Source organism: Falco cherrug, chromosome 2, assembly GCF_023634085.1.
Source record: "Falco cherrug isolate bFalChe1 chromosome 2, bFalChe1.pri, whole genome shotgun sequence".
Taxonomy (NCBI): domain Eukaryota; kingdom Metazoa; phylum Chordata; class Aves; order Falconiformes; family Falconidae; genus Falco; species Falco cherrug.
In genome coordinates this window covers 23,447,959-23,474,539 of record NC_073698.1, presented here as the reverse complement: position 1 = coordinate 23,474,539, position 26,581 = coordinate 23,447,959, and the positions used below count along the sequence as shown (strand labels likewise).

The 26,581-nt window shown below is 40.1% G+C and overlaps 1 protein-coding gene across 2 annotated transcripts in view; it reads left to right on the top strand.

The window, feature by feature from the left end:
* Nucleotides 1-26,581, top strand: part of FLT1 (fms related receptor tyrosine kinase 1) — a 117,848-nt gene that overhangs the window by 15,075 nt on the left and 76,192 nt on the right. For both annotated transcript variants that reach the window (XM_055702683.1, XM_055702684.1), the window contains exons 2-10: nt 1,118-1,214; nt 1,512-1,732; nt 11,093-11,217; nt 17,099-17,261; nt 17,349-17,485; nt 19,025-19,199; nt 21,155-21,272; nt 23,260-23,429; nt 23,840-23,999. In XM_055702683.1, the coding sequence (XP_055558658.1) occupies nt 1,118-1,214; nt 1,512-1,732; nt 11,093-11,217; nt 17,099-17,261; nt 17,349-17,485; nt 19,025-19,199; nt 21,155-21,272; nt 23,260-23,429; nt 23,840-23,999 (1,366 nt within the window). The remainder of the gene's footprint in view (nt 1-1,117; nt 1,215-1,511; nt 1,733-11,092; nt 11,218-17,098; nt 17,262-17,348; nt 17,486-19,024; nt 19,200-21,154; nt 21,273-23,259; nt 23,430-23,839; nt 24,000-26,581) is intronic.

Genomic DNA, 26,581 nt, shown 5'->3' with positions numbered 1-26,581 from the left:
GGGTTCAGATTTAGACTTAAACTGGGTTTCAACTTTAACTGTTTCAAAATATTTTCTTGTTATGTTCCTAGCTTCTGGAACACTTTGCTGTCAGCGGGAGGGCAATGGGATGGATCAAGGACTGTTTCTTCTCTAAAGCACGCATTTCTGTCTGCTTGCCACAAAAGCTTTTGTGGCCCATAGTCTATTACGGGGCAAAGATAAAACATGATGCCTTTTCAGCGCTTGCTGCCTTGTTGAAAGGGAAGGTCCAGTATTCCTCTAGTCTTCTGACCACGGGGCTTTTTCATGGACTTCCTAAAAATTGCTTTCATATGGCCTGTGAGAAGCCTGCCTGGATGTTTCCAAGTGTCCTGAATTACGTCATGTTACACTGACACCCAGGGTTTCACCCACACTAGACTGCTCCGGCTGTGGCTAGGACCATGCTGGCACGCTTGCTTTCTCAATAAGCAGCAAATCTGGTCTGGAAGGTGCCTTGATCTTGTTCTCAACATTTACTGTAGAGCTGTCCAGTTGCCCTTTGACACCACTTTGCCAGTAGGAAGCCTGCAGCCGGTGAGGGGCCGTAGTTACTGTGACCTTCAGTCATGAAGGGAAGATCCTTAATCCCCTTTCACTCCTCCCAGAGCAGTTCCAGTTTTGCAGCAAGCTGTTTGAGTGAGGGTTAGGTATCTCAGAGGTCAGTACGTGGCTCTTGCTGTGGAAGTGGCTGACTTTTGCCCTTCCCATTGAAGGGGCTGCCATGGTGGTGTTTCCTAAGGAAATGCAGCCAGTGGTGCTTGAGGGCACGCTTCCTTGGTTAGATGTGTAGCCACAAGGTCTTGAACTTTCTTCGTGATACACTCAGTGAACAACTTGAGAGCAAAGTCATTGACCAAAACTTGCATAACTTTAATTTGTACTTTCTCCCCTGAGTAATCCTCATGGATTATGTGAGTCCTGAGTTAGGACAACAGGGTCCTGCCCAAAGGAAGAGTATGTGTGGTGAGGGGGACCTCATTTTCTTTGCTTTCCTCTCCTAATATAACATCATAAACATAAACATGAGCAGACTGGGAACAGGATGATTTGTCATTGTTAATGTTTTGGTTTTTTTCTCTCTTTGTTTTTCTAGGATCTAGTTCAGGATCAAAATTAAAAGTTCCTGAGCTGAGTACAAATGGCACACAGCACGTTGTTCAAGCAGGCCAGACTTTAAATCTCACCTGCAGGTAACCAGCTGAGTTGGATTCTGATAATTTGGCTGGGAGTTCATACACCTGACACTTTTTTTTTTTTGTAACTGAAATTAGAAAAAAATGAAACCTTATATTGTGGGGAAAGGTGGGGAGTGAACTTCAATGGCAATTGTTTAGTAGTTCTTTGTTGTTTCTGTTGTTGTTTTTGGAAAACAAGATAAAAGAGAACCCCAGAAATAGCCTGATATAATAAAAAAGAAAGCTTGGGAACTGGAGCTATATAATTGCAGACCAACATAATTGTTTCTGCTTCCTTATCTGTATTTGCAGGGGGGAAATGGTTCATTCATGGTCTTTGCCTGAAACTCTAAGTAAGGATAGCAAAAGGCTGAAAGTAATTAAATATGCCTGTGGAAGGAATGGGAAGCAGTCCTGCAGCAGTCTGACCTTGAGCAGAACTCAAGCAAGTGACACTGGAAACTATAGCTGCAAATACCCAACAAGTCCAGCAAAAAAGAAGAAGGAATCTACAGTCTATGTATTCATTAACGGTAAGATTACAATTTTTAACATGTCTTGATACTTGCATTTCAATACAGCAAAATGGACAAATAAGGCAGTTCAGCTGTGGTCAAATACAGGGGGGTTAATATTTTCAGCCTTGAAAAATGTCATGTTAACTTACCAGCTAACATATAAATTAGTATAAATGTACAGATATTATGCTTTCTCAGAGCTTGCAAATACAAATGCTAGTGTTTTATCTGCTAGGAAAAAAATGAAGAAAGAAAAAGACCCAATCCGACCAGTTTGCTAGAATAAATAGAACTCCACTTGGAAGTTCTTTGTTGTTTCTGTTGTTGTGAAATAGGCAGCAGAGAAATCATATCTTACAAAATCAGATGATGACTGATGAAAACCGTGTATCTGGTACAATGTCCACTTCAACCTGCCTGTCTAAGAGTATAGATTTCTAGGCAGCTGAGGGATGCCAAACCTGCCTATCTAGATCACCAAATCATCTCATGCTGTAGAAAATTACTGTTTGCACGTTAAGTCACATTCAAAAATGTACTCTGTAGTCAATGTTACACTGATTGTAAAAATCTAGAATAAATGGAATCAAACTGAACACAGAATTGTGTTCAGCAAACAAGTGTTGTGTAATGTATGGGAAATGCTGGAATTAGGTCAGTTAGGCTGTAACAGAAATTGCTTTCTGATCCTGTTTTCTTCCAGGATATTAATCAGACACTTCTCAGAGCAGTTGACTTCAATAGATACAATAATAAAATAAGAAACTATACACACTTTAGGGATTTAAGTTAATTTTATATTTTAGTTTTTCTTGATTTTTACACAATATCATTAATAGATTACTGTAAGATATCAGGATTCACAGATTTTGAAAGCCCATATTACAGAGAATGTGCAACTGGAAGTTTTCCAAATTATGTGTCTGCTGCTCCTAACGAGTTCACATTAGAGTGAATTAGCCCTTGTTTCCATTTTGTGACATGAAGAGTGGGACTGGTGCTGTGAAAAAGCAGAATGAAATGGACCTCTCATTACAGTGATAGAAAATAAGATAGCTCCCCCCATTATTGTGTGTTGCTTTATTGAGAATTCCTGAATAATTCATGCTGTTTGCCCCGCTTTCCTTCATCTGAAATACACCGTAGAGTGTTTTTCTTACCCAGATATTTTCAGACAATTCACTGGATAACCAACTACAGGTGCATCCATGGAAGCATAACCAAAGCAGGTCACTCATTTAATGACCACTATTTCCTGCTGCCTAGGAAAACTTACAATTTTCTTGAATGACTTTTGCAAGTTTCCCATCATGGGACTTTCTTGAACCTCTCACCTTGGATGTTATCTCTATAAGATCTACCCACAGTCCTCTCCATTCACCGTGTGAGAAGAGCAAAGATGGTTGTGAGACTGACCGAGAACCTTTCTGCTAAATGCACTTTACGATATAGGAGGTTATTTTATGTTCTCTTGGTGTCTTTCCTGCTTGAAGTGTTCATTTTTCAGAATCCTGAATTTTTACAAATGGAAGACACAACCCGTCTTTCTAACTCTTCAGTGCTTCCCAAGTCATACATAGCTTGCTTGTATCTGAAAGAGATCCTCAATTAGATGTGTGTGAACCAAGGTTATCTGCCTAAATCACGTGATGATGGAAGAGAAACGTATCCTTGGAGAAATGGTTTTTGGACAGACAGATGGACACCCCCCACCCCCTCTGCCCACACACACACACATCCACCCCCCCGTAATCAGTTAAGGAACACTGCCTGAGTGTCTTGGTTTTGTTTATTTTTCAAGGACATTCAGTCATTAAATGTTGATGTCACTGTTGAAGATAGGATTAGATTACATTTCTCCTCCTACCTGACTTGCCAAAACCCAGTAAATGTTTAAGGGACAAGAATGTATCAAGCTTAGACCTCTTTGGCAGCTTAATTTTCTGAATTTAACAATCCTTTTGTTTAAGAACCAATTTCTTAACACTTAAGTGTTGATTGGATCCTAGTAAGCACATGTAAGAGTTAGGGCAAACTACTGATAGCGAGGGAGGCTGCAAGGTAACTGCTTATTTAATGTCTGTTGAAGGCATCGCTCTACCCTAAGGTGGGGAAAGGTTTATTAGTCCTCCAAAAATTTACAATTTCAGGAAGAATTGTTGAGTAGGTTGAAAAGAAACAAGAAAGCAAGCACCCTTTCTGATCAATGTAGCATTAGCATTTGGAAAGAATATACTAAGGAATCTCTTAATATAAGTAAAGTCCTTGTTTCTGTGAATGTGTATGAAATTCAATTACCTGGCTCAAGGTGGGGTGAGAGGTGGGTAACAATCATCTGTGAAGACTACCTTTCCTGAGTTTAGTTTTATTTTAAATGAATTTATGGGTGCTTAGGAAATAAACATTTGTAAAATTTGGGTCCCTCCTGGTTTTGTATTGTTTCCTGTGGCAGGACGTTGTGTCAGTCCATTTCCCATATTAGCTCCATGTGGATCACAGAGGCGCCTGTTTCCCATGTCTTAGCATGCTGCAGATGAGAACAAATAGTTGCTATTTACAAACACAGAATCCGAATCAGGAAAATTGATATTGTTTGTACAGGAAGTCATCACTTATTGTTTTAAAAATGTTTTTCATTTCCGTAATTAGAGTGATACTGAATATGAACTGGATTTTTAAAAAAACCAAACCCCCACAAAACAAAACAATAAACCTAGTAAGTCTGTTGGTTCAGTAATGAATGTATGCTATAGCAAATGAGCTTCTGTAGACGAAACCAAGATGCAGGTCAGTGAGAAGGACAGTGCAAGTCCCACATGCCCCAGGATGACCTGAAGCATTTCTGAAGTCCTGTGCTTGCGTGATTGAGAACAGGCAGGCTGGTGACTTCTCTTGCAGGATCTAGTACTGACACCACCCTTCTTTCAGCTGGAGAGGTCACTACTGTGTTTCACAGGACAGTGAGTGTGCAGTGTGTGCCACAGCAACTCTTGACTACACAGGGCTCAGGAATTGAGACATCAAGTGAGGGAAATTAATTCTCTTAAGAGTCTTGGGCTTTGCTCTAAGAAAACTGATGTGTCCTGACTTCCACCAGCAGCCATGGGAAAAATCTGAAATGAAGCAAAGCTTCTTTGCCAATTTCTCCACTGTCTTGGACCCCAAACTGCTCGGATCCTTGTTTTGTATGCAAATGCAGCCTAGTAGTAAAATGGAAAGATTTGTAATAAACGCTCACTGTGTACACTGGAGTGAGGCATGGGGAATTCTCTGCTTGAAAAGAGATAATTATGGAATAAAGACATTTAAGAATCAAAACTTATCAGCAGGCTGTTTTGAAACCTATGTAATTTCCCTGGGGACAGTGCTGAAGGCTTTTCTTTCTGCCTGCCTTTGTTCTACTATCTCCAAGACACTATTTTCCAGTTACTGGGGCTCATTCATATTCTTCAAAAATGCGCAGTTCTCTTCATTCTCTACTCTCCTCATCTCTTGCCTTTGATCAGTTGTTCCCATGGTATGACAGAGGAAAAGCATATAAGTTCAACTAACATTGATATATCAAGGTTAGATTTTTGCATGTATTTAAAAAAACTTTGATTCAAGTTGAAATGTTGCTGCTTCCTGTGATGAAGATAGCTTCCAGCTATTAATATACAAGAATAAGGTCTTAATTCTGCTGCAATGAAGAATTTGTCGCTAAGTGAAGTTGTACTTGGCCTTAGGATGTTAGCCCATTTCTTGGTCGATGTTCTCCCTCTCCTTGTCTCCCCTGGAACTCCTGCTGTGTGTGTCTTCTGACCACATACTTTTCCTTGCGTAATGAGACATGTATTGGTACTTCAATTAAACACCATTCAAAATACCTGTTTTAAAATCAGACCTCTAGGCTGAGTCAGCTGTCTATTCTCTTTCTGTACTTAACAGAAAGAAACAAGGACCTTCTGGTACGTATTTCTCATCACTGACTTTTCAAGGAATCTGGAGAACAAGCCTGTCTTGCTCTGAGATGATTTAAATCAGGTGAGACAAATCAGAGCTGGGTAATTAAAGGTACAAGTCCTGAGAGTACTAGTACTCACCATTGCCTAGAATGTCAAACATGTCCACTAGTTTTGGATCTTTCACTTGAGATGTGTCTTGGGTCGGACAGTCCAAAATGAAGGGCTTTAGCATTAGTGAATGCTTCAAAATGTAAGCCTCTGAATTGCCAAAACATCTGGGGTTTTGAGTGCATTTTCAAACTCTAGAGTTGTATTCTGCAAGTGCTGAGCATATGGCGTCTCCTTGGGAGGTCCACTTGTTGACAGATAGCTGGATCCAGCCCCAGAACTGATGTGGAATTAAGACTTAGCTTGAATGGATTGAGTCCTATAACCCTAAAGGTACTATGTTGCAGAACAGGGAGAGCATCCAAAGAGTTCCCCAAGAGGGTCTCTTAAGATCAGAAACATTAAAGTCAAAATAATTCAACAGGTGAAAAAAGCAGTAAGACAAAACACCCTGAAACCTAAAAGAAAGGGAGATTTTCTTCTTCTTTTTCCTTTTTCTTCTTCATATTCAGAAATAAAGTGCTGACAGAAGAACCTGCTGAGGCCTGGGAAACTCTTCCTCCCCTGTGCCTTTTTTCTGTCTTTGCTTTTGGCACAGTTTTAAAGTGAGCAGTACAGTTTTGGCTCGCACTGTCAGAGTCAATAATATGATAGCACTTCTGTTATGAAAAGGAAACTAGTTGAAGTTAAACTACGCTACAGCTGTGTCAAGTGTGCAGACACATTTTTAGTGTCTAATGGGGTTCCTGGTACAAAACGGAGCCCTCTAGGACTTGCTGATGTCAATCACCTATAATTGACATGCTTTTGTCATTGCATGTACGTGGACTTCACATGTTGGTACGCTGTGCTGAGCGGAGCACATGCGGAGGCCTTGGCAGCATCGAAGGCCAGGCACTGAACCCTCTGAGGTTCTTCTTCCTCACCAAGGCTTATAGCTCCTACTGAAACAGGGCTACATTCCCAAGATGAACTATCCAAGAAGCAGGGATACATCTGAAAAAGGGTTCTTAATGTCCAGTAGCCTTTCTAGAGATCATTTTCTGAACATAGTACTCTAGCATGGATTTTCCGGCTAATGTAGGTCAGAATATTTTTCCATAAGAGTTATAGACATGTTTTGTGTGTGTTGCAGACCTGCGTCAATGATAGCATTCTATAACTAGCCCCAAAGGAAAACAAACAAACCCTGCCTAAAAATCACCGTACAGTTATGCTAGCAATGCTTCATCTGTGAATGTGCTCCAGATACAAAGTATTCCCCTCCTTTTCCTTTTTATTTTTTTTCCCTGGACTTCTGTGATTGTTAATTTATATCTCAAGTCTTCTTTCAAGGTTGAGAAATAATTTGAATTTGAAGAGTATTATTTTACAGGCTAAAGAGAGGCAAGAGTGGAAAAGTCCTTCTTGCAGATGTGTTGTACTTCCAGACATGTCAAATGGGATTATTATTTTTTTTTTCTTAAGGAACATAGGTACTTACATGTGAGCGGGTTGAGTAGGTGCATTTCCTAGGGCATGATTCATCTCATCATAAAACAGATGTCTAAAATGGGGCAGATGAGTCCCGTGGCAGAAATCCCCCTTTCCCCTCAGTGACAACACTGACAGGTTGCCCACCTAGCTCAGTGAGAGATGTCTGTGTTTTAGATGTTAAGTGAGATGAGAGCCGCTCTTGGTGTGCAAGGTTCTTCTCAAATTACTTCTGAACAGCTCTACTAATCTGGCTGGGATACATAAAGTTAGTTAGAGTGAATCCCTACAATGGAAAGGGGAATTTGGCAGTTGGCTTATTATCTTTAATGAAGTTTTCAAGCCTGTACTTTACTAAAGACTTTGGTCCTTCCTTTTCATATGCATGAGGGAAAAGGATGTTATGTGAATGTGAGGAAACTGGTTTGGCTCTTTCAGCCCCCAAAAAATCTTAATGATGAGCCAGGTGTAAGTAGGTATTTTGGAAGAACTTCAGAGGACAAACTTTCAGAGAATTTCAAGGAGCTCAGATATTCCTGCAGAGACTTTTCTTCTTGCAAATGTGTAAGTACTCTGACTTACATAGCTCAGATTATTAAAAACAAAACAAACCCAAGAACAGTAGCTGAAGCTTGTGGAAAAAAAAGAACCTCTCCATCTTTTTTGAATTTGGCATTTCAGTGTTGGCTAATTTAGTTGTTTGTGCAAACCCCATAAATAGCCTAGACAGGTTACTGATACCAGACATAATATTGCTTGTGTTAAGTCTCTTACCTAGTTTGTATCTGGCTGCCAACCAGCTTAATAAAAAGCTGCTATTTATATTCTTTAACAATATAGCAAGTGACCTTCATGGATTTTGTGATTTCATGAACGCTTTTTGTGGTTTCATGTTGATTGTAACTGAGAGATATTGTAAGGAACACAGTCAAACCAGCACCCAGTCATTAATTCCAGGCACAATGTAAACTGAGTAACCTTTAACACATGCAAATATTCTGACTGTCCAGCTTTCATTTTTCTACCCTTGCAGGCATCTCTGAAGAAAAAAAACACCACAAAACCCAACCAAAACTAAAAAAACAAGTTTGACCCTCTTAGATATTCCATTCCAAATCCCAATGGAGCTAAATGTGTAACTTGGATGTGATCTTCAGGACAGGTCAATCCATGATGTTGCTTTTATGTCTAGAGCTTTCTGAGCATAAAAGTGAGTAAAGCTGGCCCAGGAGTCCGCCAGTGGGGGGTTAGGTCATCCCAGATGTGCTGCCAGCCAGCTGTTCAGGGAAGGATGGCATTTACCTCCCTTCAGGAAGGAATTGGGAGGAAATGTAGCAGAAGCCGCTGGCAATAGCTAGGGCTGTGATGGGAGGGGAAAAGGAAAACAGAGGCAAGGAGTGCTATTTTTTTGGGGACAGAAGGATTCCATGTTGTTGGCATACCCTGCCAACATGGTATAACCTGCCCTGGTGCTGGCGTCAGTTTGACTCTGCCTCATCCAGGCTGGTAGAGCCTGCACCAGGCTCTGGTCTCGAGGCACTGAGAGTATCCCCTTACGGCCATTAAGACGGAAGGAGAATAAAATCAAAGGGAATCAGGAAAAGCCTCCACACTCATTATGAAAACAAAACTGTGCTAGGAAACATGATGCGTATTTCTTTTAATCAAAAGCAGGAAGACATTTGGAGCACTTGGGGCCGTCGATTGCCCTCCAGCCCATGGCGGAAGTCCCCAGTGATGTCAATGGGAGCTCTGCACGCGAATAGCGGGGGCACGGAGACGCCGTGGTGTGCCACTGCAGGGACTGTACCAAGACAGGTTGTGACTGAGCTTTAAAGCCTACCAAGAGCAGCCAGGGCATTCTCAGTTACTTTTATAGAGCGCTTCATTGACTTCTTCAGATGTGAACGTGCGTTTCCATTGAAGAAGAAGAAATAAAAATAAAAAAGTCAAGCATGGTGTTTTGTGCTTGTTTCCTGTCCCTGCCTTCGGATGGGCAGGAATCCTGTGAGGTCTGAGCCGCACAGCCCCCACTGCCTTGATATTGGCATCAGTCAGTGGTGACACTGTGTCTGCAGACAGCACCGGTAGTCCCCAGAACAGCTCTTCCTCACACTTGTAATGATCTGGAGATTATGATACAGGAAACTACTTTGCAAAGCTTGCTGGTTTTGGGCAGGAGCTCTTAATTTTGTGACAAAGACAAATGAGTCTTTGGGGAGTAGTAAATCGGTTTGTCTGGTGATGTTAAGGGGCAGGTGACCTCTTCTGCGGCTGCAGCCACTGAAACAAAAAAGGTTCTTTTCACCGTGCTACAAACAGGTTCATTCTTGGTCTTTCCTTGAATCGTACTGCAGAGGAAACATCAGCCTAACAAGTCCTTAGGGTGTTTTTTATTACATACGCATCCTCTATTACTCATAAGTTCCTTTTGCAATCTCAGTGGATGTTTAACACCTATTATTTAATAAAGCATTGTGGCTTTAATTTCAGAAAGTTTGTGTAACTGTTTCATTACACCTCTTTAGGAAAACTTTACCCTGGGGTACATTTGAGGTAGTCTACCTTGGGATTCTCCCCAGTATAAATTAGAGCAGAATTTGTTTCTCTTCCTGTTTGATGTCTCAAACAAAAATATTATTGCATATAATAACAAAAGAAGACCCTAAGGGAAGAGCAGTTTTATGACACTGGCAAGTGGAGATCATACTTTTGAAAGAGAAGCAAAAGTAATGTATTTGAAGAACTACTTGCATGAACATAGGTCAACATGCAGAAGTCTGGGACCAGAGCACTTGAATAAAATAGTATAATTTGAGTCAATTCTTGCTAGCTTTACTCATTTCTTACCAAGAAAGATTCACATTGTTATTTGCAAGTACTTTTGACTGAGTGAAAATAATAGGATTTGCCTGAAAAAACATTGGAGCTGTAGATAAGCACAGAATAAGGATCTGAATGTTCCACTCTTTTAAGAGTTAAAACCCCAAACTTATGTGAATTTGGGGTAGTCTATTTGTGATGCGAGTCAAACCAAACCTTCGTATCTGAACACCTGCAAAGAAGATTTGGAGCCAGAGTCTGTGGCTTGAGCCCCTCTTTGTTACGTGGTCCAAACAATAGCAGCAGCAGTGTTCCCTGTTCCCATTGCAAGCTATTTATGACAATGCCCTTTGTTAAAGGGATTGTTCAAGGGACGGTAAATTACTCTGCCAAGCTTTAGTTATCGAGTTGAAAGAAATTAATGTTTTCCTGGCATTTTCGTTACCTTGTCACTGAAAAAAAGAGACACATAGGTATTGTGATAGCGGGAAGGAGGAAAATGATTAACTCTTGCTAGTCTGTATTCTCAGATTTGGAAGTATGGCTGGATAATCACGGTAGATTCTTTCTCCTGGTGAAGTCAATGTGATTTTCCCATCAATTTCCTCGCAGACATCAGGAACATGTCCTGTGTAAGGGTTTCCTGATAAGTGAATTTCAGCTCACTTCCCATATAATTACTTCTCCTGATGATAATAAAATAGAAATGCCCTGAAATAAGAAACACATCTCAGCAGTAGAGACAATGCCATAATGGGAAAGATTACTACTTCAGCTGTCCAGCATTTTAAAGGAGATACCAAAGTACTGCTGTTGATACTAAGTGATAAATACGTTTTCAAATTTTTAATAATACTTTGCTGAACTTGTTTAGATAAAAATAAACAGAAGATTGATGCGAGGACTTTGTCTAGCTTTCCTTATGGACAGGTTTAGTCTGCTCTTTCAAGGCTGTATGCACTGTTACAATTGCCATACACAGTCTTAAGATTTCAGGTATTAACCTTTTCTTTTTCTTCTTTTGCAGATACAGGCAATCCATTTGTAGAGATGCACAGTGATATACCTAAAATAATACACATGACTGTGGGAAGAGAAATGATCATCCCATGCAGAGTCACAGCACCAAATGTTGCTGTTACTTTAAAAAAGGTACCTCAAGCCAAGCGTGCTCTAGAAGTGGTTTTATGGATGATGCTTTTGTTTGTTTGCTTGCTTTTGAAATATTTCAACAATTTAGTATTACTTAAACAAGGTTTCTGGGTGTCAGTGTGTTTAGAAATATTTCAATCCTGGAGGCTTTGTCTCATATCTCCTAGAAGGGCTTCATCAAACCTCTTACGCTGGATGGGAATTTTCTGAAGAAACTTAAACTTTTCATACCATTTTATTAAATCTTTGCTGACAAAGGTTTCTTAAGCCCAGGAAGGAGTTTCTTGTTAGAAGAGAGATCCTCCCACCTCTTCCCCTGCCCTTCCTCCCCTTTCCTCTTCTGTCCTCTGGAACAGCTCGTAAGTGAAGTCCCTGGAGACCTGCTGAGGCTGTGCAAGGATCTCTGCAAGCCTTTGCCCTACCTCACTCCCACCAGCAACTTTGCTGCTTGCTTTTACATACGAGTGCACTTACAAGACAAGGAATGGCTTCCCTTTGTAGGGAAACATGCAGAGTTTGAGACTGCAGGGCTAGTTTTAGAAAAACTAGATATTTTCCATGTTTTGAGGAAACAGTTTCTTTCCTAGGTGCCCTAGGCGTTACACAGACAGCTAGCTGACCTATGTGTATGCAGTAAAGTACCTGATGTGAAGACAGAGAATGGTGCTTCTTTTTTCAAAGTTCCTTTGTTTGGCTTAAAAATTAGGTGGAGTTGCCAGTAATCTTTTTGTTTCTAGATAAAGGGAGTTCTCTGTACATAGTAGCATAAATGTTCATCTTTGTTACAAGGAAAAGAAATTTGTCTGTTTATAGAATAACATGCAATTGCCAAACAATGCCACTGCAAGATGCTTATCTAGATTAGTACAAATCTTTGATTCCTCTTTGACTGTAGAGTTTTGTAGCAGCCACAGATTTGATCCTGTGTTTCAATTAGACCTGGAGGTTTACAAATTCTATCCAGTGCTGCTTTGCTAATATTGACACTGATTTTGCCTCTTCGTTTCCACCTGTGAATTCATCTGAAAGAAAGCAAAATACAGAGAAAATAAAATAATCTGACCTAGGATGTTACTGTATGTGTGTGTACATGCACACACGCATGGTTCTCCTGCAAGAAGTGCACCGGGGGGGGATGATGCACAAGATTCTGTGGTTATAGAATCAAAAGTAAACAAGGCTTGGCTTTCCATAGGGTAGATGTTGTAGAGTGGGAACTTATTTGGGCACTGTAGTGTTGCATCTGAAATCTCACATATTAAATTCCTAACTGACAAAATTCTTGTCAGGCTTCTCTCCTATTAAACAATATATAAAAAAAATTTCTTTTCTCCTTATTTGGAGGAGATTGAGACATAGCTACTCTTTTTTTTTTTTTTTTTCTTTTTTTCTTTTTTCATATCAACTTGCCTTTAGCTTGGATTGTGGTGTAAGGCACATCTTTACACCATCGAACCCAGATATAATACTCTGGGAAGGAGAAGGAGGAGCTGGAGCCAAGTCTTGAAAGAAAGGATTGGTTGCTTACATGTTTTGCATTCCAGGAAAAATAAATGTGTTCCCTAATTAATCCCAGAATTTCCTGAAGCATGTAAACTACAATGCATTACATCATACCTTACTTTATTTATCATCTGTAACACCCATATATGAAGATTCCAGCAAGCTTTTGCTCACATAGCAATTAAAAGAAGTGTTAAATGTATTTCACAGCTGCAGGCATACTACTTCTGGAGAGCTGGCAAAACCTATTCTGTGTTTTCCATTCAGTGATAAAGGAAGAAGCCGGTGTCCCCATAATGCAATCCTCTGGACCTGGAAAGAAGCCCCCAGCATTAGAGTCATTAGGTTCTGCATTCTATATTGCCAAGAAGTAAAAATAGTAAATATTTTTTGGTAATCCATCTTTTCTGAAAGGACTTGTTACGGCTGCATGAGCACTGCCTTCAGTGTTCTGTTCCTGTGCAATGCTACTTCCATCTTCAACACTACAAATGATTTTTTCATTAAAATTGCATCTTTACCTTACTCAGTCTTTTTGAGATACTGCCTTGCTCTAACTTCCAGGCTGAACATCTGTACAAATTATATTCTATAGCATGGCAATCATGTGCAACATAGGAGTCTTAAAAATCAAGAAGCTAATAAAACAGGGATTGGGTTATAGGGGTGGAGCTTTTCATTCCTATTTCAAATGTAGCCTTCAGGTCCTGTTATGATAATCTATATTTGCAACAGCCGATGGCCTTTTCTTTTCCTCATGACATGAAGAGCTGTGAAATTAATTGATAGTTTTGTTCTAATCTTTAATAGGCAGATATCCAGAGCTTCTGAAACCATCATTCCTATCCATATGATTCTAGCAGCTTCATTCAAGATCCCTAAAATAAGATAAATCTCATTGCAGCTAAGGTGTGCACTTCTCTTGCATCTTCATTTGCTCTTATCCTGTTAAATGGAGAAAACATCACCTTTTGGTACAATGGTTTGGTACCTCTCTTTGTTGACTTTATAACAGAGAATCCAAAAGTACAGTAATGACATTCATGGGGATAGAGATAAATAAGCTTCAGCTTAACGAAAGAAGCAGGGAAAAAACCCCAAGGATGCTGAGAGTCACACACCTAGACAGTGGGAATTGTTAATGATGCCACCTCATCCCTCCCAAATTGGTGGAAGGGGAGACATGAAAGAAAAGACAAGCATTCAGAACCTAACATATGTTTCCACTATGCTTTCACCTGGTTCTTTCCAATACAACCTGCCTTTGGAGATGTGGGGAAACACAGCTGGACTATATACTCTCAATCATATGTATGTACCCAAAACCTTGTGGCAGTACTGTGTTAATGCCACTGAGTACCAAAAAGGTTCAGTGGCTGGTGTTGAGCAAAGAACGAAAAGAAATGGAAATCTAGTTTGAAACAAAGTACAAAGAAAGTAAAAGGCCAAGACTGCGCTGGGAGCCACAGTGATGTGGTTCACACAGATAAGCATGTAGACAATAAATTCTGTGTATACTGCAGCCATCAAAACAAATTAATTCTTTGAATGCCTGCCCTGTGTTTCTTCATAGGTTTCCTACTTGTCTCTGTGATGACCAAATGGGCCATTTTTTGGCAAGTCCCTGAACAATGTTGGCCCTGATCTGCATGGGCGATGGACCAGGTGACCTCTAGAGGTCCCTTCCAACTTAAATTGTTGTGTGATTCTGGGATCCTCTGTCCTGTACCACCCATGCAGTGTTCATCATGGTGGTGATGTCATGTCTCTAGGTGGTGCCCTGGGAGGTGATTTAGGGCAAGGCAAAGCAACTGTGCTTCTCTGAGAGTGGGAAATGGGTCATCTGAACCAGTGGGGTTGGCAGAGCCCAGCAGCGTGGAGGAGAGCTGGGTAGGAAACTGAAGCCTGTATGGAGAGAGGGTAGAGCTGTGAAGGGCTGTGAGGGTGAGCACCCAGCCACCACTACTCTTCTGAGACAAAATCCTGGTATTTCCACCCTCTGAAAGGGACTTGTTGCAGTGTCTTGTTTCCCACCCCCAAGACTTAGCCAGAGACCAGCTGTGTCACGTTGCTCTTTTGCTAATCAAAGTTTTCCTTACAGAAACTTAAAACAGTTGAGTTATGCTTTCACGTGTGACCGTGTGCAACTTCTTAGTCTCAAAGCTGTGAAAAATTACACAAAAGGCTGTAGCTCTAGCTGTTTTTGAGGGATGTCAGATGAGATGTGCAGGCAAAGATTCGCCTCCAGAGCAGGTGAGCCTGTTGAATATCACAACATTAAGTGTTGCAAAACAGGATCATATTTATAAGCACTGTATTTCCAAGACCTGGACATATCCTGGATGTTTCGGTTACTTTCCCATTCTTGGAGTAAGGCTGATACAAATTCAGTAAACCATCAATTAACTAATTAATGTGAAGTGAATGCATTCCCTGGGAAATGTGAGTCTAGGGAGGCTCTGAGGCTCTGACTTCACTCTTTCTTCACAGTGTATGTGAAAACTCTTGGAGGAATATGCTCAGAAACAGTCTGTTTTCTACCAAAGCGGCAAGAGGATAAATCCAGTTGAAGCCCTTGAAAGCATAACTAGTTAACCCAAAGCTTGAATACTTGTTTTATTTAGAACAGGAATGGCAACAGAGCTCTTAGAGTTCGATATTGTTGAATGGTAGCCAGCAGGCTGTAATGTAATGGGCTTTATTTGAGTGTGCGCGCGTGTGTGTGTAACACACTTCCCCTGTGATTTGCATGCTTATTATAGCATCTTATCAGCTGTTGTAAAGATAAGGAATTCTACCACAGCATTTTGTGCTCTGTAATTATTGTTCATTTGATTCACCGTGCCTTTCTGTTGGAGGAAATGGCATGAGATGAGTGGAGGTGATCTCAAGGGTAGCTTTTGGTGTGTGCAGAGCAGCAGCATCACGACTGCCGTGTTTTGGAGAGAAGCTGTATCATTCAGGAAGGTGCTGGGCAGCCATGCTTCCCCCAGCCTCTGGCAGCCACTCAGGCTGGCTTTGGCCATAGGAAGGAGAGGACTGGCCAATGCTTAAGTCCTTTGCTCAAATAAAGGGGAAGGATGAGGAGATGAAGGGGACGTAGTGAGACTGGGTACACAGTAAGAGGTGATGGGCTGCAAGGTGCTTATTTGATCCAGGCGCCTTTGCTTAGGGCAATAATTCACTCAAACTCTACTCTGTGTCATCTTTAAAAATATGTTATTTTTACCGTAAAAGCAGGCTTTATAAAAGAAGAATCACATCAGGCTTTGTATTCATGTCTGATCTCTGTGTTACCCAAACGGTGACATTTATTCCATTGATAAGGCATAACAAAAACCCATGACAAGAGATCTTGTCTGCACTTCAGTGCCTGTGTCATGCTTTATCTTTTCAGGGTTTTCTTGATACCTTGCTAAAATGGGGCTTAAAAGTCAAAGGACTCTCATATGAAATATTTTTTTTACTGCTGGCAAAGTGAACACTTGATCCTATGTGGTAATATTTTAGTCCACATTAGCTTTCAGGTCTAAAGTTTAAAAACACCTGATGGCTTTACATTAAGTACTTGTTGGGTCCTCAATTTCCGAGGGACTTAGAAGTGCCAAATTTTTAAAATGTGCTGGATACTTTTTCTGTGGAAATATGATGGTTTTAGTGTTTCAAGGCGTCCTTTCAAAATCTCTAGTCGATATGACTTTCCCCATTCAGTATAATCAGTAGTTCTCAACAAAAGTCCCCAAGGAAGCTTGTTGGCTTTAAAATTTGTACTTCACATTGTATGTGATCACTTAGAGATGTGTACTCTGACTGGTCAGCTTTGGACAGCCAGTCATGTCCTTAACTTCTTTTTTTTTTTTTTTTTTTAAACAGTCCAGTCCTTCAGACAACATAAACGTGAGAAGCATCAAATTGAATCCTGGCAGGAATTTGTTAAAGCCATGAAATGACAGCAAATTAAGTCCATTTATCACCTCCATTGAAATATGTGCATTTGTGTCTCAGTGGTGAAACCAGGATACTTAATTGCAAAGGTTTGCCAAGATGAGCACTTTAGCTGCCAACCAGGAGCCAACAGAATAGCAGCCCAAGCGCTGAGGCTAATGATAGTGTCAATCTATTGTGTCATAAATTACATCCTGTTATAAATAATGAAATCTTGGAAACAAATAAAACATTCACATTCTTCACCCAGATTTTTCCTCTATTTTGTGATGAAAATGTGACTTGAAAAATCTGCGTAATTAAATGTCATCCGTTCTACTTTGATTGGCATTTTTTAGGGTGGGTTTTTCCCCATTCCTTTTTATTAGGCTGCTTTGATTAGAGAGTGGCATGAGGATGAGTTGTTTTTATGATGTGTGTTTGACACTTCCAGATTCCACTAGAAACCCTAATTCCTGATGGCAAGACAATAATCTGGGACAGCATGAAAGGCTTCAGAATACCTAAGGCAACCTACAGGTTCATAGGGCTCCTGAGCTGCGAGACAACCATCGGTGGACACACGTACAGCACAAAGTACCTAACACACCGTGAGAGTAAGTAGTGTTCTCTACTCCCTGTCTTTCAGAAAGCGCTCTGCCCTGGTGACGTTACTCACTTTTTTTCTTCTTTGTCACATGCAGCCAACACGATTTTTGATGTTCAGTTAAGCACCCCGCGTCTTGTCAAGTTGCTGAAAGGAGACAGCCTAGCAATTAACTGTACTGTCACCGCAGCCTGGAACACCAGAGTGCAGATGACGTGGACTTATCCTGGAGAAGTGAGTGCTGTGGTTGAAATGAAGCAGCCAGGGGTTTCCCACAGATCATGCTGTATCTAGCATCCTGGGAGGAATTTTGCTTCGAAATGCTTGCCGTGGTTCGCATTCCATCATTTTGACCCTTGCTGACATGCCTCTTAAGGTTTCTTTTTTTCTTTCTGGTGCCTAATTGAGTAAGTAAACATGTTTGCACAATATACTCTGGTTATATTGCATAATCACGAGCAAACGCTAGAATTGTTTCATTCCCAGGAGTGTCTTTTCGACCTGGGGAAATGATAGAAATTTATCATCCAGTCCCAGGCAGGGGCTCTTTCTTGTAACAAAAAAGTTTGCCATGAGGCTGTCTTTCTCAACACATTCATTTCAAAGACTGGCAGACAGTCAGGCACCCGACTCGAGCATGTTTAGAAAAGATATTTTGATTTAGCTAGCCAAAATCTCATTTGTTAAGTGTCACATGAACAATCCTCTTGTTTTGACAGCTACAGGCATGATCTTGAATGTGCTTCTCCTCCCCCCCTGCTGGGAGCATCCTCATAAATATATGTCGCTTACAGAATATCTGCCAGGGAGTCAGTGTAAAGCTGATAAGAAATTTGACATTAGTTTAAGGTTTACAACTCCCATTCCTTTCATGTCAGTTTGATTTATGCTGATGATTCAAGTGAAGATCATCTATTATGTCATTCATTGTGCCTAATCACAAACTGAAATTATGATTACATTATATAGGCAAGATTAATGCAATTGTTTCTTGCATACTGTAGCCTTTTTCCCTGGCATTTTTTCACCTCAGAAATAAACAACTTAGCAAAAAGAGAAATGTTCCAAATGTATTATATTGCTCATTGCTGTCTTACCAAGCCCTAGCTGGACACTACACTTGTGAAATTCTGCTTTGTTTTTATTGGGATGGTAACTGAAGGGTGCTCAGTGTTTATAAGACACCAACAATGTCCTGGGTTAAATAAACTTTGAGGCCAAAGGCTGAGGGGGAGTTGCAGGAAATAACTCCTCAGATGCACATTATCTTCAGTTCCACCCTGTTATTCCCTTGCCAAATCTAGTCCCTTTTCCATCTATAGCGTTTCCAGAATTCTCCCCTTCTTGTGTTGATGCTCTCTTCTTCTGAATGTCTGCTGCCTATGGCACTGAGTCCAGGCACCGATTTATGTGCTGCTCTTCACACCATGGCTTCAGGGATTTTTACGGGCAATGCTGGACGAGGTGCAGTGGGGACCTGGGGCATGTTGGTGTGGCAGGCCATACAGAAGGGATGATCTTCATCTGGAAAGAACTAGTTTGGATGCTATTACAACCCTGGAGAAGATAAGAATGAATTGCCATATAATGTTACATATAATTTTTTTTGTTGACCCTCTGGAAATGTTAGGCATCTTTCCCATGTCTGTGCTGTACAGGGAGATCTGGATTTTTTTTTATTAAGGTATGGTGGCAGTAGAGTAAAATAAAAATCTTAATAATAATGAAAATTGCTTTGATTAAGCTCGCTTTTGTTCATTTTTGCTTTTATAGGCAAGGAGAAGAGGTTCTATAACGCAGCGCATTGACCAGAAGAATACAGAAGCCAATATTTTTTACAGTATCCTCGTTGTTGACAAAGTGCGTGATATTGATAAAGGCCAGTACACCTGCCACGTGAAGAGTGGGCCATCAATCAAAGCTGTAAACACAACAGTCATTGTTTACGGTAAGAAGTGTTGCAGGTTTGTGGAATACAGAATGCTCGTGTACCACAGGCAGTCATAAAATAGCTTTACATGACACAAAGTGGGAGTGAATTTATAGCTCATTCGTCATGGGCGGAAAAAGGAAGGAGACCAGAGAGAATATGTGCCTTTTCTTTCATGACTGTTTTGTATTATTGGTAGTAGGCATGTTAGTATTCGGTTTGATCACTCTCATCTGCTACATACTGTGATACCTTGTCCTCAGTCAGTTCTGGCAGATGCAATCCGTTAAACTATATTTTAATAAAATAATAAGTACAAGCTGAATTTAAGTAGAAGAATCTCACTTCTTCTTCTACAGTAGTTATTTATTGTTTTCTAAAAAAATTAACGAAGAATTAGATACACTAGCTCTACATGGAGCAGGTAGCTGCTAGACCATTCAATAAATTGAAATGAGCACAAGATACTGCAACTCTTTAATATGGTTTTACAGTGGGAGCCTTAAACGAGCTCCCTATGGTCTGCCTGGGCTTTCTGTGAAAACTGTGAAATCTGGTGTTATTTCAGATTTATGTGAATTAGGACTTTTGTGCACTGGGGCTCTATGACAAGCTGCCTTATTTGTGGCATCCTGTTACAATTAGGACTGTCCAGGATCTTTGGAGCGTCATTGGTATTAAGGACCAAGCAGCTGGTGGGTGTCCTCTATGACAGATGACTCATGGGCAGAATATTGATTTGTTCCATGTTTTCAGTGGTCTACCTTTTCTCCGTCATCTGGAAGCATGGACTAAACACCCCATGCTGGTATTCTTAGAGGGTATTTCAGTCCATTTTTTCTCTTTAATCCCTGGACTAAGTGACTGGGAGCACCGGATGTTACGATCATATCATATTGTGATATCCACTTACTGTGCTCAATGATACATCATGATATCCACTTACAGTATTCTTAAATAGATAAGATGAAGCTGTCAGGAACTGAGTTTTAGATTAAAATTAAAGTCAGAGAAGCTGCAGCTGTTGAAGCCACCCTGTAAACTCTTATTCACATAAGCAGCCCCATGTATGGGATACCCACATTAGAAAGAGCCTGTGTGAATAAGGGTTTGCGGGATCGGGGTTGTGTCTTTATAACTTGACTTGTGTAATCAAACTGCTCATTTATCTTGTGCATCTTATGTGGCAAGTGTGATTAAACTTTGCACTTGTTTAGTAGATATCCAGCATCCTTATGGACAATCAAACAGTTTTTCATGTTTTGAATGTTTTATTTTGCTTGCGTGCAGTTTGGGGGAGGGGGGCAGGGGATAGGGAGAGGTATGGAGATTTTCACTGTATTGTATGAATATTATGTTTTACTGCCTCTGGTAAAACCCATCAACTTGCCAGAGAGTTTGAAATATGGGGCAGTACAACTGGAAAAGAACAAATTCCAGCAGGTTGAGATTGTTCCAATGAACTGATAAAGGTTTGTTTGTGTGATGAAACAGCTGTTTACCAATGATACAGAACGTGTCTGCCTTTTCCTTGCTGTTTCTCTGGAGTTTGATTAAATCCTCACCGGCAGAATATTTTCTTTTGGAATACCCATTGATGTTTGGTCTTCAGGAGTAGAAGGGTCATCGTGATCATCTAGTTCAGCTTCCCATGTACCAGGAAGCACCTTATCTCTTGTGCCTTTTTTTTTCTGACTGAAGCACGGTGTGAAGTTGGCCAGTGTCTCTTCTCCAGGCACATTCATGGCTTGGGAACTATATTTCAGTTTCTTGTAGGTTTGTGGTGAATTTCTTTATATTTTATAGATCTCTAGGTGGAGGTTAGGCTTTGTTCTTGTTGCTGCCGTGTGGAAACACCAAAATTACTAAAGATCATTTTTGTTTGGGTTCCTGTTCTTTTTAGTAGAACAACAGTTTTTGCCGGCTGAAAATAAAAATCAGTAATACAGTGCACTCTTTTTCTTTTGTTTAAGATAAAATGTTTATTAATTTGAAACGTCGAAGAAAAACTGCACTGGAGGCTGTAGCTGGAAGAAAATCCTATCGTTTGTCGATGAAAGTGAAGGCATTTCCCTCTCCAGAGGTTATATGGTAGGACCAACAGTTACCTCCACGTACGCGTACTGGACCTTGTCCTAGATGAAAAATAGTATTGGTAAAATGTTCAAATAAGACTCCTTGAAACGGCAACACACTGGAGACAATACAGTTGTGGAGTTTTATTGGAAGTTTCAGGGTTGTCCTGGGTTTTACCAATTTATGAGAACATACTTTTGCATGCAAATGCAAAAAAGGGTATCTGGGAAGTTTAGAGCTCAGATCCTCAAACGTTAACTATGTCTCCCACTGAAATCAATGGACATTCTGCAGCTAAGTATCTCTACCAACTTTAACTGAAGTGTTGCATCCAGCTTCACTCAGACCTAGACACAAGACCTGAATTTGCTTTTCAGACAGTAGGAGAAAGAAAAAAAGATTTTCATTAAAATAATTGACTGACTCGAGTCATACAGACTTGCACTATTAAAAAAGCATAGAAGCTGGTTTTATTATATAGTGATCTGCAGGTTGTAGATCTACTTTAGTGACTGGAGCATTTACTTTGGCTTACATATACTGTGCTAAGAAAACTTCTGAACAGTTTTTTGCATTAACCCAAACCACATTCATATAAAACAATGTTATCTATTCATGATCTCAAGGTTTTTTTTTCATTTGAATAGTTTTAAACACCAGTAGCTCTGGCTCAACTCATTGCACTTTAACAAAGGGTCTGTGACTAGACTGATTAAGAAAACAAATCATACATACATGAACAGTGAGTGTCCATGATACTCACAGGCAGGAATTTTGCTGCAAACATTTTGTTTTATTTTACAAAACCTTTACGTGTATGGCTCCACACGGAAAATTAAGCGGCAAAAGTGTAGCTGATGCTAGCCATTTGTACAGTATTTTGTTTCTTTAGTGGCTGGGCTTGCTGACTACACATACAGATGCAAAATTTCTGAAATACAAAAAAATCCATTTAAACAAGATTTATTTATTTATTTATTCATTTATTTATTTATTCATTTATTTATCACTCTGAGGTTGGTAAAACACTGGAACAAGTAGTCCAGAGAGACTCTGAAGTCTCCATCCTTGGAGATACTCAAAACCAGACTGGAAATGGTTTTGAACAACATTCTGACCTTGCTTTGAATAGGAGGTTGGACTAAGTGATCTCTAGAGGCTTTTTCTGCCTCATCTACTCAGTGGTTCTGTCCAGTGAAATGCCTAAATAAATTTTTATGATCCATTTTTTAGTGCTCCCTCCTCTAATAAGAGCAAGTATCTTCCATAAATACTTACTAAAACTTGTGAATCATTTTAATCAAGTCCTTCTTGATAGTGAAACTCTGTTGCACTCTTCTGCTAACATCATGTCAATCTTCATACAGCAACCTACCAAAATGTGCTCCACGCTGTATTTTAGACTTTGAAGACAAGTGTTGTGCTTCTTCAGGATTCATCTGTGTGTGAGCAACAGTTCATACTTTCTATGTTCATATTCTGTTATCTTTAAAAACATTCACTTGATAGCAGGATATCTGATTCTTAAATGCTTATCTAATCTCCTTACTCTTCCTCTTCCTAAAATCACAGCTGTGCTTAGGCTACTGTAATACTTTGTCCCAGGATGTATTCTGAGGTCATAGAGAAATGGTCAGCTCTGGATGATGCAACCTTTATTTGTGTGAATGACTTTCAGCCAAAATGGTTGTCTTCTAGACTAAATGGCGGCACAAGCATGGAAAACTGGGATCATCAGAGAGACAGTTGTGGTTTTCAGCAACTCTCAAATACTCTATCAGATCCTTATTGATTTTAATGTATACAAAGGTATTATCCAAAGTGCTTTATAAATATCAGCGATCTTATTTGTAAGGGAAGGATAAACCTCTGGTAAACAGAATCTTGGACTGTAAATTCAATCCTTGCCCAAAGATTAAGAAATGTTGTGAAATGAAATAGCACAGGCAGTTTAAGCAACATTATTTTTCAAAAGTTTGATTTCTGGAATTCTTTTAAACAGGTTAAAAGATGGTCTACCTGCTGCTGAAAAGTGTGCTCGGTACATGGTTAAAGACTATTCATTAATCATCAAGGATGTTGCTGAGGAAGATGCAGGAAACTACACTATAATACTGAGCATACGACAGTGGAACTTGTCTAAGAACCTTACAGTCACCCTTAGAGTAAATGGTAAGTTTACAATATGTTCCCATTCTTCTCCTGAACATGTAAATGCTAAATTTTCATTGAGCTAGATTTTTATTGATCTTGCACTGTTCAGGTCATTGTGGGTTTTCTTGCTGGCTTTCATGGACCCAAACCCAAGGCCCATATGCAGGGTGATAGACCCATCTCGCAATCAGAAGACAGCTGCTGGTTTTCGTTAGAAGGGTTTCTGTCCTCCACAGTCAAATACTTGTTCCTGATGACTTAAATGTGTTACTAACTGCTCATCTGACTTCACTTAGGCCTGCTGTTTTCCTTTGTTCTCCTGGGGATTTTTCTTATTACTCACCCTGCAGAAATGTAGCGTTTTCATGATCATGCAATACACTGGAAATTAGCTGGTTTTAATTGCTTTTAATTTTTACCCTTTACAGTGAAACCCCAGATATATGAAAATGCTGTGTCATCATTCCCTGATCCCAACCTGTATTTACTGGGCAGCAAACAAGTGCTGACATGTACAGTGTATGGTATTCCTCAGCCTAAAATTACATGGATGTGGTATCCCTGTAGACAAAACCATTCTAAAACAAGGTAGGACAACTTCCTTCCTTACGTGTAGCATGTCTTCCCTTACTATTACATTTAAATATTTACTTTTTTACAAGAATAAAGCTTGCCATGACCAATGCTTAGTTAGTAAAGTTTGTATAACTTTAATCCATGTATTTTTTAGTAAACATGCAAGCACTGCATTTTTTTCTGCATTATTTGAAAATGGAGGGCAGAGCTGTTATTTTGTATTGCTACACAAGTTTATTTACAGTTCACTGCTATGCATGTATGCAATGTCTAAAGGTGATAATTGCTTTTTAATTTTTATGAGGGAAGCCTTGCAGATAATGCTTTTCAAACTTCACATGCTTTCTCACGGAGGAGATTTCCATGCTTTCCACCACGCCTTCCTCCACACACAGTGATTTCCCTGCATGACTTCTTCTGAAATTCAACAGAAACTATCTTAAAGACTCTTTCCGTTATGAAGGTTGAATTCTCTTACAATACATTGGCTCATAGATTCAGTTCAGCGAGCCAAATGGGCCCAGCTTTCTCCAGCTGATATTTCAACAGGATGAAATACAAATGGCACCATACAAGCTTACTTGATGCTGATGTGGCACTTAACTAATCCTCTTTTATATTTAAGATTTCTTTTGAAATCTGTTTCTTACAATTACAAGTTTGTGCGTTGACTCATTTATCCAAAGCTCTTCCCACATCATGAAATCTGACACAGTCTTAATGATTAACATTCAACCTCCACAATGGCAATAGCATTAAGCTGCTATCAGAAGGTTCAAACATGCAAGGTATTTGGATCACAGCACAATGAAGATATTTAAAAACCTAACAAACGTTTAGGAACCAACACTTTCTCAGCTTCAGTTGAAGATAATCACTTCACGTAGGATTTAACTTCTTTAATGCTTTCCTAGCACTGGGTTTTAGTGGCAATCCAGCCAAACATTTAATCACATGCTTAACTGCAGGGATACAAGACACCTCCTTCAATTAAATAGGATAAACCTGTTATTTCAAATTAAGGGTGCTTTGTGATCAGTGAGACAGCGGTCAGCACTCCCTAGAAGCGCACGTAGTTTTTCCAGTTACGCTTTGCTTTGGGACTATGCTAATGGGTGGCCTTCTGTGCCCTTCTCGCCAAGAGGTGGCACTAGCAATCTCTCCTTTTGCCGGAATAGGTATAACCTGAGGTTCTGCTTTCCGAGGACAGGTGAGGGCTGCATTTACTCTATCTGTTCGGTTACCTTCGAAGGACAAGTCGCAAAATTCTGAGTATTAATTTATTTTTGCTCATAGGTGCAAAGTGAAAGAGAAGAGAAATCACAGTACTTCTTAAGTAGAAAAAACCCTGTGAAAGGCATATATGCAAAGTTTCAATCTTTTGGTTTCTTTCAAATGTTTATATATCTATGCATACCCTGGGCTGAAATCACAGTGCGGCACTGATAAAACAGTTGGCTCTTCTTTGGGAGCTGGGGTGGTGCTCGTCCATTGTCAAATATTTCCTGCTGTTAACAGGCAGGGATCTGCACTGCAGCACGGGAGAGTGTGTCATCAGAAACAGAAATTAATATCCGCTAGCAGGTGTTTAATAATGTGCTAAACTGTAGACTCAATTAAATGCTAATTAGAAGTGTGTTTGAGCAGGTGATCAAAGGAGAAATGTAACAATTTGAATCAGCTATTGGCTCAGTTACAAGGTTGTTTCCAGACTTGCTTCCAAATTGCCTTCATAATTGTTCTGTGCCGATTCTCTTTAACCCCCTCCCCTTCCTTCTCTTTTAAATGCTCATTGAAGTAGTCTGCAGAACACCATTTTTAATGCTTTCCCTAGGAGGTGTGGAACGACTTCCTCTGAATAATATGGTGACAATTGACTGTTGCAGAAAGGCAGAAATACCTGATAATTACATTTTGTCTCCTGCTCCAAGAAGGGAGCAAGAGTGGACTACCTTGGCAGCTGGCATGCCTCGCCTAGGTTGATGGCTATGCCAGTTCGAGTGTTCTTGCTGAAGAACTGGAGAGCCCTTTAATCCCACCTATTTCACTATACTTTCCTCATGTAGGGGGAGGTTTGCCTAAACAACAGATTTAAGGTGTGTTTAGCTTGTGCAGCAGATAAAAAAAAATCTTATTCTGTCATTAAAACATTTCTTTGGATTTACCTGCCCAATATTAGGTTTCCAAGGCTAAAATGTTGTTCTATTTGTGCTCAAGTAGTGCCTATTTCTGTGCACAGGTGTACCTTGTACCTTAAGTTAATAAATCCCCGCAGGTTACCGTTATTCAGTGTCTGGCAGTGGGGAGTCTCATCAAGTCTCTGAGTCTCATGCCACAGGACAGAATGCGCACTGAGTAAAAAGATGCTGTTGCTGCGAAGACCTTGCAGTGCACAGATCTGTTTGCTCCAGGATTTATATATGTGCTTAACTTGACATCACTTGAGTACTATCACTGCAAGCTGGGGAATGACACTTACTGGATAAATTAGACTTTATTTTTGAAACACTATTGCCTATGGGCTCCTTAATAGAAACCATTAGGTTATCTGGCTCCTTCTTTCAGTTTCTGTTCCAGACAGTATTTCTACTTAA